The sequence below is a fragment of the Trachurus japonicus genome, chromosome 14, assembly GCF_045865225.1.
Source record: "Trachurus japonicus isolate A0001 chromosome 14, Traja_1.0".
Taxonomy (NCBI): Eukaryota; Metazoa; Chordata; class Actinopteri; order Carangiformes; family Carangidae; genus Trachurus; species Trachurus japonicus.
The window spans coordinates 25,423,114-25,438,831 of record NC_140920.1 but is presented as its reverse complement, the minus strand read 5'-3'; the positions used below and the strand labels follow the sequence as shown (position 1 = coordinate 25,438,831).

The 15,718-nt window shown below is 46.2% G+C and overlaps 1 protein-coding gene across 1 annotated transcript in view; it reads left to right on the top strand.

Moving 5' to 3' along the window:
• The window catches only part of pds5b (PDS5 cohesin associated factor B), a 38,129-nt gene extending 22,923 nt beyond the window's left edge, over positions 1 to 15,206 (top strand). The window contains exons 17-35 of the mRNA XM_085798595.1: positions 469 to 584; positions 701 to 806; positions 1,343 to 1,503; positions 1,681 to 1,804; positions 2,069 to 2,227; positions 2,363 to 2,431; positions 2,675 to 2,811; positions 3,023 to 3,146; positions 3,334 to 3,538; positions 4,761 to 4,875; positions 5,080 to 5,212; positions 5,347 to 5,466; positions 9,710 to 9,772; positions 9,901 to 10,046; positions 10,313 to 10,385; positions 12,291 to 12,709; positions 12,796 to 12,876; positions 14,126 to 14,222; positions 14,338 to 15,206. Coding sequence (XP_085654721.1) covers positions 469 to 584; positions 701 to 806; positions 1,343 to 1,503; positions 1,681 to 1,804; positions 2,069 to 2,227; positions 2,363 to 2,431; positions 2,675 to 2,811; positions 3,023 to 3,146; positions 3,334 to 3,538; positions 4,761 to 4,875; positions 5,080 to 5,212; positions 5,347 to 5,466; positions 9,710 to 9,772; positions 9,901 to 10,046; positions 10,313 to 10,385; positions 12,291 to 12,709; positions 12,796 to 12,876; positions 14,126 to 14,222; positions 14,338 to 14,370 — 2,481 coding nt within the window. The 3' untranslated portion in view covers positions 14,371 to 15,206. The remainder of the gene's footprint in view (positions 1 to 468; positions 585 to 700; positions 807 to 1,342; positions 1,504 to 1,680; positions 1,805 to 2,068; positions 2,228 to 2,362; positions 2,432 to 2,674; positions 2,812 to 3,022; positions 3,147 to 3,333; positions 3,539 to 4,760; positions 4,876 to 5,079; positions 5,213 to 5,346; positions 5,467 to 9,709; positions 9,773 to 9,900; positions 10,047 to 10,312; positions 10,386 to 12,290; positions 12,710 to 12,795; positions 12,877 to 14,125; positions 14,223 to 14,337) is intronic.
• Positions 15,207 to 15,718: the final 512 nt, after the last annotated feature.

The following is a 15,718-nucleotide window of genomic DNA, read 5'->3' as shown; positions in this document are numbered from 1 at the left end:
GTCCAACGAAAACTTTATATGAGAGTGATAGGACCCGACACAAAAAGGTCCATAAAACTTTAATATTCCTCCACACTGCTCGTCCACTGCAATCCAAGTGTCCTAAAGGGATATAGTCCAGAGTTTACGCGAAACAACGTCATTTAGGCAAGTCCAGTCACGAATAGTGAACTATAAATATGATGGCAGCTGTGATGGTGACGGAATTACAGCAACTAGTTTCTCATTTGGTTTTGAAGGATAAAAACATTAAAAGAAACTTTTACAACTTGTTTCTCCACTGTCTCTCTGCTCAGTCTGTTACCAACACTCACGTTGTAGGACAGTAGGATTTTAGCTGAAGTATCATTTCAAGTAGTTGTGACTTTGCAGAACCTATAAGGCCTAAAGTCCAAAATACACATGTCATTTTTCGGTGTGTTTTTAATTAATTATTATCATTGAATTATTTGCTTGTTACTCCTTCAGAGAGACATCACTAAAAAGCTTGGCAGTCCCAAACAGCCCAGCAATCCCTTCCTGGAAATGGTCAAGTTCCTGCTGGAGAGAATCGCTCCTGTACACATCGACACAGAGTCCATCAGGTACTCATCTTGTGATATACGTTATATACATGGTAGCAATACAGTGACCAGTGACATCTGAGTCAGTTGTGCAGTATTTGAACTTTTCCTCTCTCTTCTTCTCTATCATCTGTCAGCGCTTTGATAAAACAGGTGAACAAATCTATAGACGGGACGGCTGATGATGAGGAGGAGGGCGTTCCCACTGAAGAGGCCATCAGAGCAGGACTGGAGCTGCTGAAGGTAAAAAACCCAGCGACAAGCAACAAACGGCATCTCTATCCACAAACTGTGATGATTGACACCAGGTTGGAAGTCGTTTGATTATCTCACGATGGTGCTCCATTTAGCAAAACCATCTAAATTATAGGCTCATACATATTATTTTATGCTGCTTGTGTTGAATGAAATGATTACAGAATAACAAGCAGGGATAAACCATCAGTCTTTGATGGATAATGCCCCTCCTGTAGTTCTGCCCTGGAGATGGAGCTGGCAGCAGCAGCCATTAAATTGATGCTGACACATTTGTCACATTGATAATGATGGCTTTTTTTCTGTTGGTTTATTATCTTTCTTACCGTTCTTTTTTTTTAAACACTTTATTTGTAATTTTACAATTAACATATAAAACAATCACATACCCTGTTTCACCAACAACTATAACAAAATTAATTTGTATCATTTTATTTCCTTTAAAAAAAAAAAAAATCACGCACTACTACAAGCATAACGGTATTCACCAGATGTTTGACCTGTTTGTCGTCCGTTTCCCACAGGTGCTGTCGTTCACACACCCGGTGTCGTTCCACTCCGCAGAGACGTTCGAGTCTCTGCTGGGATGTCTAAAGATGGACGACGAGAAGGTGGCCGAGGCCGCGCTGCAGATATTCAAAAACACCGGCAGCAAGATGGAAGAGAGCTTCCCCCACATCAAATCGTACGTTCCACTGCCCGAGGCTTTAATTCACTCTGTAGCTTTACAGTAGGACGTATACACTCACACCGGCTCGTTTAAATCATTCATACAAATCCCTGTGGTTGTTTAAATGCACTCTGTTTAAGTTCCTCTAGTTTTGTTGGGTCTTCATTGTCCTGCTTTGCCCTCTCCCCCTAGTGTCTTACTGCCAGTACTGCAGGCCAAAGCCAAGAGAGGCCCCCCTCGTCAGGCCAAGTATGCCATCCACTGCATCAACGCCATGTTCAGCAACAGAGACACACACTTCGCCCAAATCTTTGAGGTCAGTATTTGTTGTTGACTTTATACTATTTAGTACATTTAATAAAATAAAATCACTGCAAGGAAATACTATGAAGAGAATCAGATTGAAAATATTTATAAAATGTAAAAAGATAATCACCCTCGGTGTTGACTTCATGTACATTGTATAAACTGTATCAGTAGAATAAATGAATGAAACGTAGTTGCATCTGAATCAGTGTTTGTCTGATGTACTGGTGCCTGTGACCAGTCAGTGACATGTAACTGGTTTGTGTTTGTCCAGCCGCTGCACAAAGGCCTGGACCCGGCCAACCTGGAGCAGCTCATCACACCGCTGACCACCCTGGGTCACCTGGCCCAGCTGGCCCCAGAACAGTTTGCTGCACCTCTCAAATCTCTAGTCGCCAACTTCATTGTGAAGGATCTGCTCATGAATGACAGGGTACACACACACACGTCATCTATAGAAAACAATTACAGAAATCCGTTCAGCCTCAGCTCTGGGATCAGTGCTGCTGTCTGTACGTGTTACATCAGATAAGGTAAAGCTTTTATTATTCTTTGTTTTTCTCTGCAGATCCCAGGTAAGAAGACAACCAAACTTTGGGTTCCTGATGATGAAGTGTCTGCGGAGACTCTGGCCAAGGTCAGCAGTGAAATCTCTTAAAATCTGACTACCCATTCAGTCTGCTGCTGCTGTGCTTTGACTTTATTATTCTTTTAAATCTGATCAATTCTTCCTGAGACAGACTTGTCATGTCAATTTTCAATTTCACAATCTTTTATTCATTTACCTGAACAAATAAACAAGGACATGTCTTTTCTGATTCAGAATATTCTGACAGCGATTTCCCAGAGATGATGTCAGATTTCCCTCCTGTGTTTGTAGATCCAGGGCATCAAGCTGATGGTGAGGTGGTTACTAGGAGTGAAGAACAACCAGAGCAAATCGGGCAACTCCACCCTGAGGATGCTGACTGCTATTCTGCACAGTGACGGCGACCTAACTGAGCAGGGCAGGATGGGGTAAATGACAAAGGCTATTCTTCTTCTTCATTAGACAAACGTGAGGTCTTGTGTGTGTCGGGATCTGGAGCCGCTCAGAGGAAGCTTTGTCTCCACGTTATAATCGTGTCATTTTCTGTGAACTTCTCCATTTGTCATGGGGATGTTGGACTTTCCAGTTGTATAAAGACATCCTTGTTTACTCTTATGTCCTCCATGTCTTTTCCCCCAGTAAACCAGACATGTCGAGGCTGCGGCTGGCGGCGGCGTGCGCCCTGCTGAAGCTGGCACAGGAGCCCTGCTATCACGAAATCATCACGCTGGAGCAATATCAGCTGTGTGCTCTCGTCATCAATGTAAGAAACGCCATGTGTCCTCTGTGCTTTTGTTTTTATGGTTTTGATTTATAAGATATCATTTCCTCTCCCGCACCCAGTCACGTTCTTCATCTCCATATTTCTCTAAACCACATCTTCATCAGCCTCCATCTCCTCCTCACCATTGTCACTCAGTTCTCTGTGTTTCTCTCTCTTTGCTCTGTAGGATGAGTGCTACCAGGTGCGGCAGTGTTTTTCCCAGAAGCTCCACCGCGGCCTGTGCCGTCTCCGTCTGCCTCTGGAATACATGGCGGTGTTTGCTCTGTGCGCCAAGGACCCGGTGAAGGAGAGGAGGGCTCACGCTCGCCAGTGCCTGGTGAAGAACGTCAACATACGCAGAGAGTACCTCAAACAGCATGCGGCCATCAGCGGTAAAGAAACACAACAAAATCAAAAAAATTTTGTGATCAAATGTTTATTTAACAAGAATACAAGTTACAACCAAGAAACATGACTCATTAATTGACAATAGAGACAGTACAAAATTGACTGTAACAACTAAATTACAAAAAAATAATAGTAATAGTGTAACCTTGCACTTCAATAAGGTGCAAGAAAAACCAAAACAAATGTGCATAAAAATGATAAATAAAAAATAAAAAAATTAAAATAAAATACATTTTAAAAAAAGAGAGAGAAAAAGAAAAGGAAAATGGGCACCACCCCCACCCCAGCAGCACACTCACAGTGGTACGCTCTCTAGCATCCTATGGAGTATATATATCTGACGTGACACACACGCACACAAACCCATTCAGGAAAAACAAGGAGGTTAGAGTAGAAATACAACAAAATCTAAACATTTTGAAATGAACAACCATTCATTTATTGTATTTATTAATGTTTTTTCCCCCCTTTTTTTAAAAAAATATATTTTTGGGCTTTTTATGCCTTTATTTAATAGTAAAGTTGAAAGAGACAGGAAATGGGGAGGCAGAGAGAGGGGGAATGACATGCAGTAAAGGGCCGCCCGATGTGGGATTCAAACCGGGGCCGACTTCAGAGAGGACTATAGTGTCTGCATATGGGGCGCCTGCTCAACCAACTGCACCACACAGCGCCCCTTTTTAAAGATTTTTTCTAAATTAAAAGCAGCTGTGGCATAACATATAATCTGTACAGCCACACAGCACTGTGCAAAACATGAATCGTTTCTTATTCATACAAAGTAAACAGAAAATATCTAACTTTTGACTTTTGAAAGCACCAATTATTCCAGCTTCACCTGCAGTGTTTTTGAAGCATCCTGGGGAGTTTGCCACAGCTCATCTTGTTGTCTGGTCTGTTCATGTAATCCCAGACTGACTCCATGATGTAGTGATTAGATCATTCTGGGGGCCAGACCATCTGTTGCAGGGTTGCACAATAGATAAGAAATCCAAACATGTAAAGTTTACACAGTACTTTATGTAAAATCAGAGTATCTATATGGGGATAATATAATATTAAGTGCTGAGAGGAAATAAAAAGGAATTGTTCAGGGAAAGAGATCTTTTGTTTTCCCTGCGGTGAACGTCTGTGCTTACAGCAGTGATCGTTAGCATTGTTAGCGCTGAGGTAACATTGTAACATTTATCTTGTGTGCACCAACAGACAAGCTGTTCTCTCTGCTGCCGGAGTATGTGGTGCCATACACCATCCATCTGCTGGCACACGACCCAGACTATGTCAAAGTACAAGACATCGAGCAGCTCAAAGAAATCAAAGAGTAAGTCAAGTACTCTGCTGCCAGTGAAAGCAACAAGCATGAAGAAGAGACTGCTTGGCGTATTCTTCTTTTATTGTATCGTTAATCAAGTGTTTTAAGATTCATGGCCAGGAAGCAAAAAGGAAAATGCTTAAAAACCAAATCACAGTGTTGGCCGACCTCCAAGGTGCTGTATGCTGATGTCAAACCTCCTCTCCTCATCAGGGCCCTGTGGTTTGTTCTTGAGATCATCATGGCCAAGAACGAGAACAACAGCCACGCCTTCATAAGGAAAATGGTGGAGAACATCAAGCAGACGAAAGATGCCCAGGCCCCCACCGACGCCAAAACCAACGAGGTACGTCTGCAAGTTCAGATACAATGACTATGCAATACAGTATGTTACACATTAACAGAGTTTACCTGTTCACTGTTCTGCCTGTCATCCTGGGTGCCATCTGCCTGACTACACTTTTGTGTCTCTCTGTACAGAAACTCTACACAGTGTGTGATGTAGCCATGAACATTATCATGTCAAAGAGCACCACCTACAGCCTCGAGTCTCCGAAAGACCCTGTACTGCCCTCGCGCTTCTTCACCAAACCCGACAAGGTTGGTGGTTTATATTTTATTCCCATCGTGTATGTTAACGACTGAGCTTCAAACGAGGACATCCTTTCTTTTCTTTGACCTTGTAAATGACTGTTTATGGTGCACATGCTCTTTTAGTTGTACTGATAGGACCTCATACAGAAATGTTAAAGGGATAGTTCAACATTTTGGCAAATTGGCCCATTGCCATAATCCCTATAGTCATAGCAGTAGGTTCGTTACCTTTTATTGTCGGTGCAAGCTATTTTTAGAACGGCAGAGCAGAGCCGCGAGCTGCTCAGAGCTACGCTACGGAGGCTAATGGGATTTCTTGGTTTCCCTCATCAAACTCATCAAATACACAATCCAACAATTCCAAAACGCTCTGGTGGACAAGTTGTGACCTGCACATTCACCACGCTATGAGATAATAACAGAACGTTACGAGACAGAGTTGTTTTCGAGGTAAATTCATGCAAAACCGCTTGATGTGTGTTCCCGTCAGGGGCAGTTTTTCTGGCAAGCAGTCTCTGCATTTGCCTCGAAAACATCCATCCATCCATCCATCCATTTTCATCCGCTTGATCCGGAGTCGGGTCGCGGGGGCAGCAGTCGGAGCAGGGATCCCCAGACTTCCCTCTCCCCGGACACTTCCTCCAGCTCTTCCGGGGGGACCCCAAGGCGTTCCCAGGCCAGCCGAGTGACGTAGTCACTCCAGCGTGTCCTGGGTCTTCCTCGGGGCCTCCTCCCGGTGGGACATGCCCGGAACACCTCACGAGGGAGGCGTCCAGGGGGCATCCTATACAGGTGCCCGAGCCACCTCAGCTGGCTCCTCTCGATGTGGAGGAGCAGCGGCTCTACTCCGAGCTCCTCCCGGGTGACAGAGCTCCTCACCCTATCTCTAAGGGAGCGCCCCGCCACCCTGCGGAGGAAACTCATTTCGGCCGCTTGTATCCGGGATCCCGTTCTTTCGGTCATGACCCAGAGTTCATGACCATAGGTGAGGGTGGGAACGTAGATCGACCGGTAAATCGAGAGCTTTGCCTTTCGGCTCAGCTCCTTCTTCACCACGATGGACCGATACAATGACCGCATTACTGCGGCCGCCGCACCGATCCGCCTGTCGATCTCGCGCTCCGTTCTCCCCTCACTCGTGAACAAGACCCCAAGATACTTAAACTCCTCCACCTGAGGCAGGAACTCTCCCCCGACCTGGAGGGTGCAAGCCACCTTTTTCCGGTCGAGAACCATGGCCTCGGACTTAGAGGTGCTGATTCTCATCCCAGCTGCTTCACACTCGGCTGCAAACCGCCCCAGTGCATGCTGAAGGTCCTGGCTCGAGGGAGCCAACAAGACCACATCATCTGCAAAAAGCAGAGATGAAATCAAGTGGCTCCCGAACCGTACCCCCTCCGGCCCTGGCTGCGCCTAGAAATTCTGTCCATATAAATAATGAACAGAACCGGTGACAAAGGGCAGCCCTGCCGGAGTCCAACACGCACCGGGAACAGGTCTGACTTACTGCCGGCAATGCGAACCAAGCTCCTGCTCCGGTCATACAGGGACCGTACAGCCCTCAGCAGAGGGCCTCCGACCCCATATTCTCGGAGCACCTCCCACAGGATGCCACGTGGGACACGGTCGAAAGCCTTCTCCAAGTCCACAAAACACATGTGGACTGGTTGGGCAAACTCCCATGCACCCTCGAGCACCCTGCGGAGGGTGTAGAGCTGGTCCAGCGTTCCACGGCCAGGACGAAAACCGCATTGTTCCTCCTGAATCCGAGGTTCGACTATCGGCCGAATTCTCCTCTCCAGCACCCTGGAATAGACTTTTCCCGGGAGGCTGAGGAGTGTGATCCCCCGGTAGTTGGAACACACCCTTCGGTCCCCCTTTTTGAAGAGAGGGACCACCACCCCGGTCTGCCAGTCCAGAGGCACTGTCCCCGACTGCCACGCGATGCTGCAGAGGCGTGTCAGCCACGACAGCCCCGCAACATCCAGAGACTTGAGGTACTCAGGGCGGATCTCATCCACCCCCGGTGCCTTGCCACTGAGGAGCTTCCGGACTACCTCAGTGACTTCAGCTTGGGTGATGAATGAATCGACCTCTGAATCCTCAGCCTCTGCTTCCTCGACGGAAGGCGTGTCAGTGGGATTGAGGAGATCCTCGAAGTATTCCTTCCACCGTCCGACGATATCCCCAGTCGAGGTCAACAGCTCCCCTCCTCCACTGTAAACAGTGTTGGCGGAGCACTGCTTCCCCCTCCTGAGGCGTCGGATGGTTTGCCAGAATTTCCTCGAGGCCGACCGGTAGTCCTCCTCCATGGCCTCCCCGAACTTTTCCCAGACCCGAGTTTTTGCTTCCGCGACCGCCCGGGCTGCCGTCCGCTTGGCCTGCCGGTACCCGTCAGCTGCCTCAGGAGTCCCCGAGCTAGCCAGGCTCGGTAGGACTCCTTCTTCAGCTTGACGGCATCCCTTACTTCTGGTGTCCACCACCGGGTTCGGGGATTACCGCCACGACAAGCACCGGAGACCTTACGGCCACAGCTCCGGACGGCCGCGTCAACAATGGAAGTGGAGAACATGGTCCATTCAGACTCAATGTCTCCGGCCTCCCTCGGAATCCGGTCAAAGCTCTCCCGGAGGTGGGAGTTGAAGACCTCCCTGACAGGGGATTCTGCCAGACGTTCCCAGCAGACCCTCACGATACGCTTGGGTCTGCCAAGTCTGACCAGCTTCCTCCCCTGCCAGCGGATCCAACTCACCACCAGGTGGTGATCAGTTGACAGCTCAGCCCCTCTCTTCACCCGAGTGTCCAAGACATACGGCCGGAGATCAGATGACACGACTACAAAGTCGATCATTGACCTCCGGCCTAGGGTGTCCTGGTGCCACGTGCACTGATGGACACCCTTATGCCTGAACATGGTGTTCGTTATGGACAAACCGTGGCTAGCACAGAAGTCCAATAACAAAACACCGCTCGGGTTCAGATCGGGGAGGCCGTTCCTCCCAATCACACCTCTCCAGGTAACACTGTCGCTGCCCACGTGAGCGTTGAAGTCCCCCAACAGAACGATGGAGTCCCCGGTTGGAGCACTTTCCAGCACCCCTCCCAGGGCCTCCAGGAAGGCCGGGTACTCTGCACTGCCGTTCGGCCCGTAGGCCGAGACAACAGTGAGAGACCTATCCCCGACCCGAAGGCGCAGGGAAACGACCCCTCTCGTTCAGTGGGGAGAACTCCAACACATGGCGGCTGAGCTGGGGGCTATGAGCAAGCCCACACCAGCTCGCCGCCTCTCACCATGGGCAACTCCAGAGTGGAAGAGAGTCCAGCCTCTCTCAAGGAGTTGGGTTCCAGAGCCCAGGCTGTGCGTGGAGGTGAGCCCGACTATCTCTAGTCGATACCTCTCAGCCTCCCGCACGAGCTCAGGCTCTTTCCCCCCCAGCGAGGTGACATTCCATGTCCCTGAAGCCAGAGTCGTTGTCCGGGGATTGGGTCGCCGGGGCCCCCGCCCACGGCTGCCACCCAAAACACACGGCACCGGCCCCTCATGGTCCTTCCTGCGGGTGGTGGGCCTACTGGAAGGCGGGCCCACGTCGCTCCTTCGGGCTGGGCCCGGCCGGGTCCCGTGGGCGGAGACCCGGCCACCAGGCGCTCGCCTGCGAGCCCCAACCCCAGGCCTGGCTCCAGGGTGGGGCCCCGGTGACGCCGATCCGGGCGACGTGAACGTCCTTGATATTGTTCCACTCATAAGGGGTTTTGGAACCGCTCTTAGTCTGACCCGTCACCTAGGACCTGTTTGCCTTGGGAGACCCTACCAGGGGCATTAAGCCCCGGACAACATAGCTCCCAGGATCATTCGGGTGCTCAAACCCCTCCACCACGGTAAGGTGGCGGTTCAAGGAGGGGGCCTCGAAAACAATTTGCCAAAATGTTGAACTATCCCTTTCAGAGAGTTGATTCTAACATGAACTCAGGTGAGCTGGTAACTTGTTTTCTCCTGGTTGTGGGAACTGTTTCTAGTGTTCAGTGTCTGCACCCCAGGTTTTCGTGTCAACATGAGCTTTGTTTTCAGTGGAATTATCAACATAGCTGCTGCACATGTCGACTAATGACATTGTTTGTCAGGACCAAACTAAATCTCCTCATAATCCTCAGCTTGTGTTTGCTGTGGGGTTTTTTTGTTGTTTTTTTTCCCCCCGTAATTGTTATTCTGTCAAACAAAGAAGCTCTCTGACAAAAAACTGCTCTCTTTCAGAATTTCAGCAACACAAAAAATTATCTCCCGCCAGAGATGAAGTCATTCTTCACACCAGGAAAGGTAAGTTCAGTCGACAGCTGCATCAAAGTGTTTTCTAATCACTGCCTCTGTTTGTTGCATGGAACAACTTACCTCTTGTCATCTCTCTCTTCTCTCTTTCTCTCTCTTTCTCTCTCTCGCTCCTCAAGCCTAAGTCAGCTAACGTTTTGGGTGCAGTAAACAAGCCACTGTCGACGGCGGGGAAACAGCTCCAGAGCAAAGCTTCTCGTATGGAGACCGCCAGCAATGACGACTCCTCGTCCAATCCAGGCTCCCCGCAGCGCAGCAAGACCAGGTACAAGACATGGAGCTGTAATGCCCACACACACCAAGTTACACACCCTGATATCAACAAGCCTTTATCCTCTTGATGGGCTGTAAACAAACACTTTAAATCTGAGTCTCATGTCTGAAACTACTCTGGAAAACGAAGAAAGCTGTTCACTGATGCTCACACCACACAAGAAACAGAAAGACGTGGCTTTTGTATCTCGTCACCTTGAGTTGTTTATCTGATTTCTAAGTATATAATGGTAATAATTAATAATGGTTATGTTCCAGGCTCGACAGCACAGAAATGGATCACAGTGAAAACGAGGACATCAGCCTAAAGAGAGCCGACAGCACTGACAAGGTATTAAAACCTCTTTATGTCCACGTACAATATCGACTGTGCAACGGCCCCCCGAGAATGTGAATGAGAATAAAATGAACAACTGCGCGGCCGTCGTATCTAAAAGACTAATGATCACAGCTCCTGCAGTCATCCTGAAAACAACAGGATATCTGTGGTTGTCACAGTCTCTCAGCTATAATCATTTTAGAAAATGTTCCTCTCCTCAATTAGAAAGATCATCGGAAATGATTATTATTGTCACAACCCCATTCGTAGGAAGTGAAGCTTGATTTCCTTTGTATCGGTGTAATTTAGTTTTGACAAGTGGCACCAGCTGCAGGAAAAAAAGCAAAAATGAAATGGCTTTTGTATAAAATCAGATCTCGGTGGCAAATTTGCAGAAATAGTTGATTAATGTCAAACTGATATGTTCCTAATCTGTCCTGCAGCGCGAGTGCGCAAATAAACCAAGAACATGATCTGAAATGACACAGTAGCTAAGACAAGCTGAGAGGGGCGTGTTGCTATGATCCTGTTAAGAGTTGCCGGTCATAAACTCTCGTGTCTCTGTGTTTTGATTCTGCTGTGCAAACACCAGCTGGATTTTAGTCAAGATTGGATTTGCAAGTACACTTTGTGTAAACTATCATTAATAACAGCTCCAGAGCTGCTGCTGCTGCTGCTGCTCCTTTGCTCCGTGTTTTGTTCTGCATCAATATGGTTTAGCAGCTCCTCCCTCCTCCTGGAAGCTATCTGCTTTCCAAAAATAAATTGTACATGTGTTTTAGTTTATTTGCGCATTATATAACCTACAAAAAACAATGAAATTAAACATTGTGCGGGAGAGGTGGAAACCAAAAAAGGCTTATGAAAATACCTCCTCTATGTAAAAACTACAATGGTCGTCTTCAAAGTCAGAAAAACTTGATAATACAGAAATTCATTACGTTAAAAATAAGAGGGAAAAAAATGTAATTTACATACAAAATGAAAGATAAAAATTGAAAGATCCAATACAGTGCTACAAATGTTTGCTAAAGAATGATTTTCAGTTTTTTTTTTTTTTTTTTTACAAACTTGACAGTGTAGATATTGATTTCAACGATGCAGATTAATTGTTCCATAGTGGTGTTCCTTCGTATTTTAAAGTGCATTGATTGAAGGAAGTCCAACAATATGGAAGATGAAAGTTTTAGTTGTTTCACTGGACGTCAACATGGAAGTTGCCACTTGTTAAAGGGATAGTTCACCAAAAATTCAAATTTCACTCATTATCTACTCACCCTCATGTCAACTAAGAGCTGTGAGAATTTTCAGAGTCCTCCGTTCCTTCTCTGAGTTACGGGGGGTCCGCGTAGCAGTATTTGTCGATATAATGGTTGTCAATGGATACCAACTTTCTTCGTCCAAAAAGACACACCAAAAAACATCCAAATACCCCCATACTGCTCGTCTGTAATGTCCCTCTTGTATTGAAGCCCTGACATAAGAAATTGCTCAGAAAAAAATTAAATAAGTCTGTATCTTAAGCTTGTTTGTAGCGGAAGCTCCCAGTGTCTCAGTTCACTGCTCTGCCTGTGTCCGGCGGAACAATTTCTCATGTCGGGGATTTAATACAAGAGGGACATTACAGACGAGCAGTATGGAGGTATTTGGATGTTTTTTGGTGTGTCTTTTTGGACGAAGAAAGTTGGTATCCATTCACAACCATTATATGGACAAATACTGCTGCGCGGACCCCCCCGTAACTCAGAGAAGGAACGGAGGACTCTGAAAATTCTCACAGCTCTTAGTTGACATGAGGGTGAGTAGATAATGAGTGAAATTTGAATTTTGGGTGAACTATCCCTTTAATTGCATTGTAGGATGAGATAGAGGATGTTAAACACATTGTTTCCGTGTTGTTTCATGTCTACTCTACAGGACATTGAAAAGCCCCGCGGCCGCAAACGGGGCGTGGCGTCCAGCGACGACCAGGACAACAAGCCAAAGCGCGGACGCAAGAAGGCGGCGGCCAACACGACCGCCGCCGCCGAGTCGGAGGACCAGTGGGACGAGGACAACCGGCCGGAGGACGAGCAGAACAGCCCGCCGAAAAAAGGACGCAGGGGCCGGCCACCGAAAAACGCCACCCCCAGTCAGGACACGCCCGCCAAGGGGAAGAGGGGGCGGAAGAAGGCCGCCCCCCCACCAGAGGACGAGGAGGAGGAGGAGGATGACGAAGAGGAAAGGGGCGAGGAGGAAGCGGAGGAGGAGGAGGAAGAAGACGACAGGAGCAGTGAAAATATGGAGGTGAAACCCAAGGGAGGAAGGCCAGCCCGGACGCCGCGGCGATCACAAGGGTAAGCTCCACGAAATATCTGCTGCCGGCGCCGACGATCTGTCAGCAGGATTCACTTTGACTCTGTTTGCTCTTTGCCTCCGACAGGCCGGAGTCAGCAGAGTCCACGCCACAGAAGAGGAGAGGACGTCCACCCAAATCAGCTCAGCCAGCTGCCAAGAAACCAGCGTAAGCAGCTTTGATATCCACCTTTTTCTGAACGTCAAAAGCGTAAGCCGGTTTTGCTCTTCTGGCCGAAATCGAATGTTTACGTTTCCATGGTTTCGGTAGTCGCGGTAAACGAATGGATCTTTTGTAAAACGCATGGATCATCACGGCAGCTTTTAACAATGGATATCACACAAATGGACATCCATTGTTAAAGGGACAACGAGGAGTTTCTATTTGGTTATAAAAAAGTCTCACGTTAATGTGGATGAATCTCCGCTACCCACACTTGTTAATGGGCCCATTTTCGATAAATATATCGTTTTGTCTCTATCGTTCCTATCTCCACTGTGGCTATCAAATAAAGGCAAAAACCCCCAAAAATATACTTTACTTTCGGTTTCGTGGCAAGTCATGAGAATAACGCTGCCGAATCGCCGTTTATGGTCGGAACTACGACGATATGTGATCGTCTTCGAACCTCTGACTTTAATTGTTGATGAATGAAAACATGAGTCTGTCTTGCGTCGGTCAAAGAAATGTATGGTGCGCGCGGAGGCTCATAAATGTAGTGTGAAGACGCTTTGCTTTTCCAAAACTCCTCGTTGTCCCTTTAAAAGCCATTGTTAATAGATCCATGCGTTTACCGCAACTATGACAACTAGTGAAACCATGGAAACGTAAACATACAATTCCACCAGAAGAGCAAAACCAGCTTACGTTTTTGACGTTCAGAAACAATCTCCAGCACGCATCACTCAGTCACAGTGAAGGTATAGTAATTATGATCATAATGAAATCAATATTTGTGCCTAGCACAAGGAAAAACATCTTCCTGCAGGTTTCCCACATTTGAAAGCGTCTTTCTGAATACGACATATATTCTTACAAAATACTATATTTGTGGCTTCCCTGTGACCCTGTCTTTCTATTTTAATATTTAGTTTTTATATTGCTTATGCTGGCATTTGTGTGTGGACAACAAAGAAAGAGTTTCATTGAACAGGACGTTTCCTACTGTGCAAATGATAATAAATGCTTAGAACTTGAACATGTTTCAGTCAAATAACTAAAGTTAAAGGTGCTGTGTGGAAAAATCAAAGTGTGAGTCTGCACAGTCCAGATCTGAGTTTAAACAAAAGGGTGAAATTCTGCTGAGTCAGGCTTTATCTGTTCAGTGCACGTGTAGTTTCTACATCGACTGATGTCTTCCTGTCATATGTTGAGGCATTCTGACTCAGTGTGTCCTGTGTGTGTGTGTGTTTTCCAGCCGTGGTGGGCGATCGAAGGCAGCCGCCGCTAAAGAAGACTCTGAGGAAGAAGAGGAAGAGGAGGAGGAAGAGCAGGAGGACGAGCCAACACCGAAGGTGCAGAACGAGTCACATGAGGGAATTGTGGATCTGTAACCAACTCAATTTGCAGACAGGAGAGGAACCAGAGTTTCACTTCACATTTATTTTATTTTCCGTGTTTTCTCTCCAGGGTCGCAAGAAGGCAGCCGGGCGAAGAAGATGAGCTAAAAAAAATAAAATTGAAAAAAAAAAATGATGGAGGACAAAAGGAGACACCGTGTCTGCTCTGAAGTCGTGGAGGATTGACGTAGGAAAAAAAAATATGGACATTGAACTTTTTAAAACTTTTCATACGCCGACGCTCCCTACTGTTACACAAATCCACACACTTGCATATACCACATGCACACTACATCCATACATCTGTATCATCAGCTGTGGTTTGTTGCATTGTGTTGCATTGTGATGATGTTCGCCACATTAAGTAGAAATAATTTTAACAGAAAAACAAACACACACAAAAAAAAGCTCACTCTTGTAAATAGTCTCTTATGTCTGTTTCATGTTCTGTTGTTGTGTTTGATGCTGACTGGGGGGATGCTGTAAAGCCTTTACCCACCAATATTATTATTATTATTATTATTAAAGTGCTCCCATAAAGCAGTATTGCTTATCAATCTCCCCCCTGTGTCCCACTTTTAAAAACGGAAAGAGATTAACCATTATCTTTTTTTGTGGCGTTAATTGTGTCATTTTACTTAAAAAGAAAACATTTTTTGTTTACAGCTCTGTATATTAACTTTTTTTTTTTTTTTTTTTTTTTACCATGTACTGAAAAATTAAAAAAAAAAAAAAAAAAAGTCAGGAACCTGTCCCCAAACGTAGAGTGGCCTCTGGAAAAGATTGTAGTGTGCGTCTCCTTTTTAGGTTTGTATTCACTGGTAGACAGAAGTCATGAGCAGCTGTGGTTGTAGTGTTTTGTCACTGCTGATTAACCTGGCTTCACATCCACCCAGTCAGATCCTCCGTTGTATCAATATAATTCTCTATAAAACCTGACATGCTCCATCTCTCTTTATTTCACTTTGAAGTCCTGGATGAAGCTGTGCACTCGTCCTTGTCAACAGACAGGTCAGGCAGGAGAGGTGGTGTCACAAAACCACCTCCAGTTCAGTGTTCAAGTCAGCTGAGATTAGTTTAGAGTGTTTCTACTGGAGTCGCCCTGCAGGTAACACTTCTCTTTTATAACAACTTTAACTGACTGTGTTTTTAAACTGTTTAAAACATTTTATTCACTACCAGGAGCAGGCAGTTTAGTTTTTTCAAATGAGTTTAGTTAGAAATGGTCCAGCATTGAGCAGCTTCTCTGTTGTTTTTATGTATTAAATAACATAAATAGCACATTGAAACCAGGCTATTTGAGTTTACATACTGACTGTTAATTTCATTAATTGTGAACATGCTACATATTCTGCTTTATCTCACATTTTAAATAGACGGTTTGATGATGGATGTTAGATTACTTTGAAGTACAACAATCAATTGCTAATTATTCATTAGTGTCAAATGAA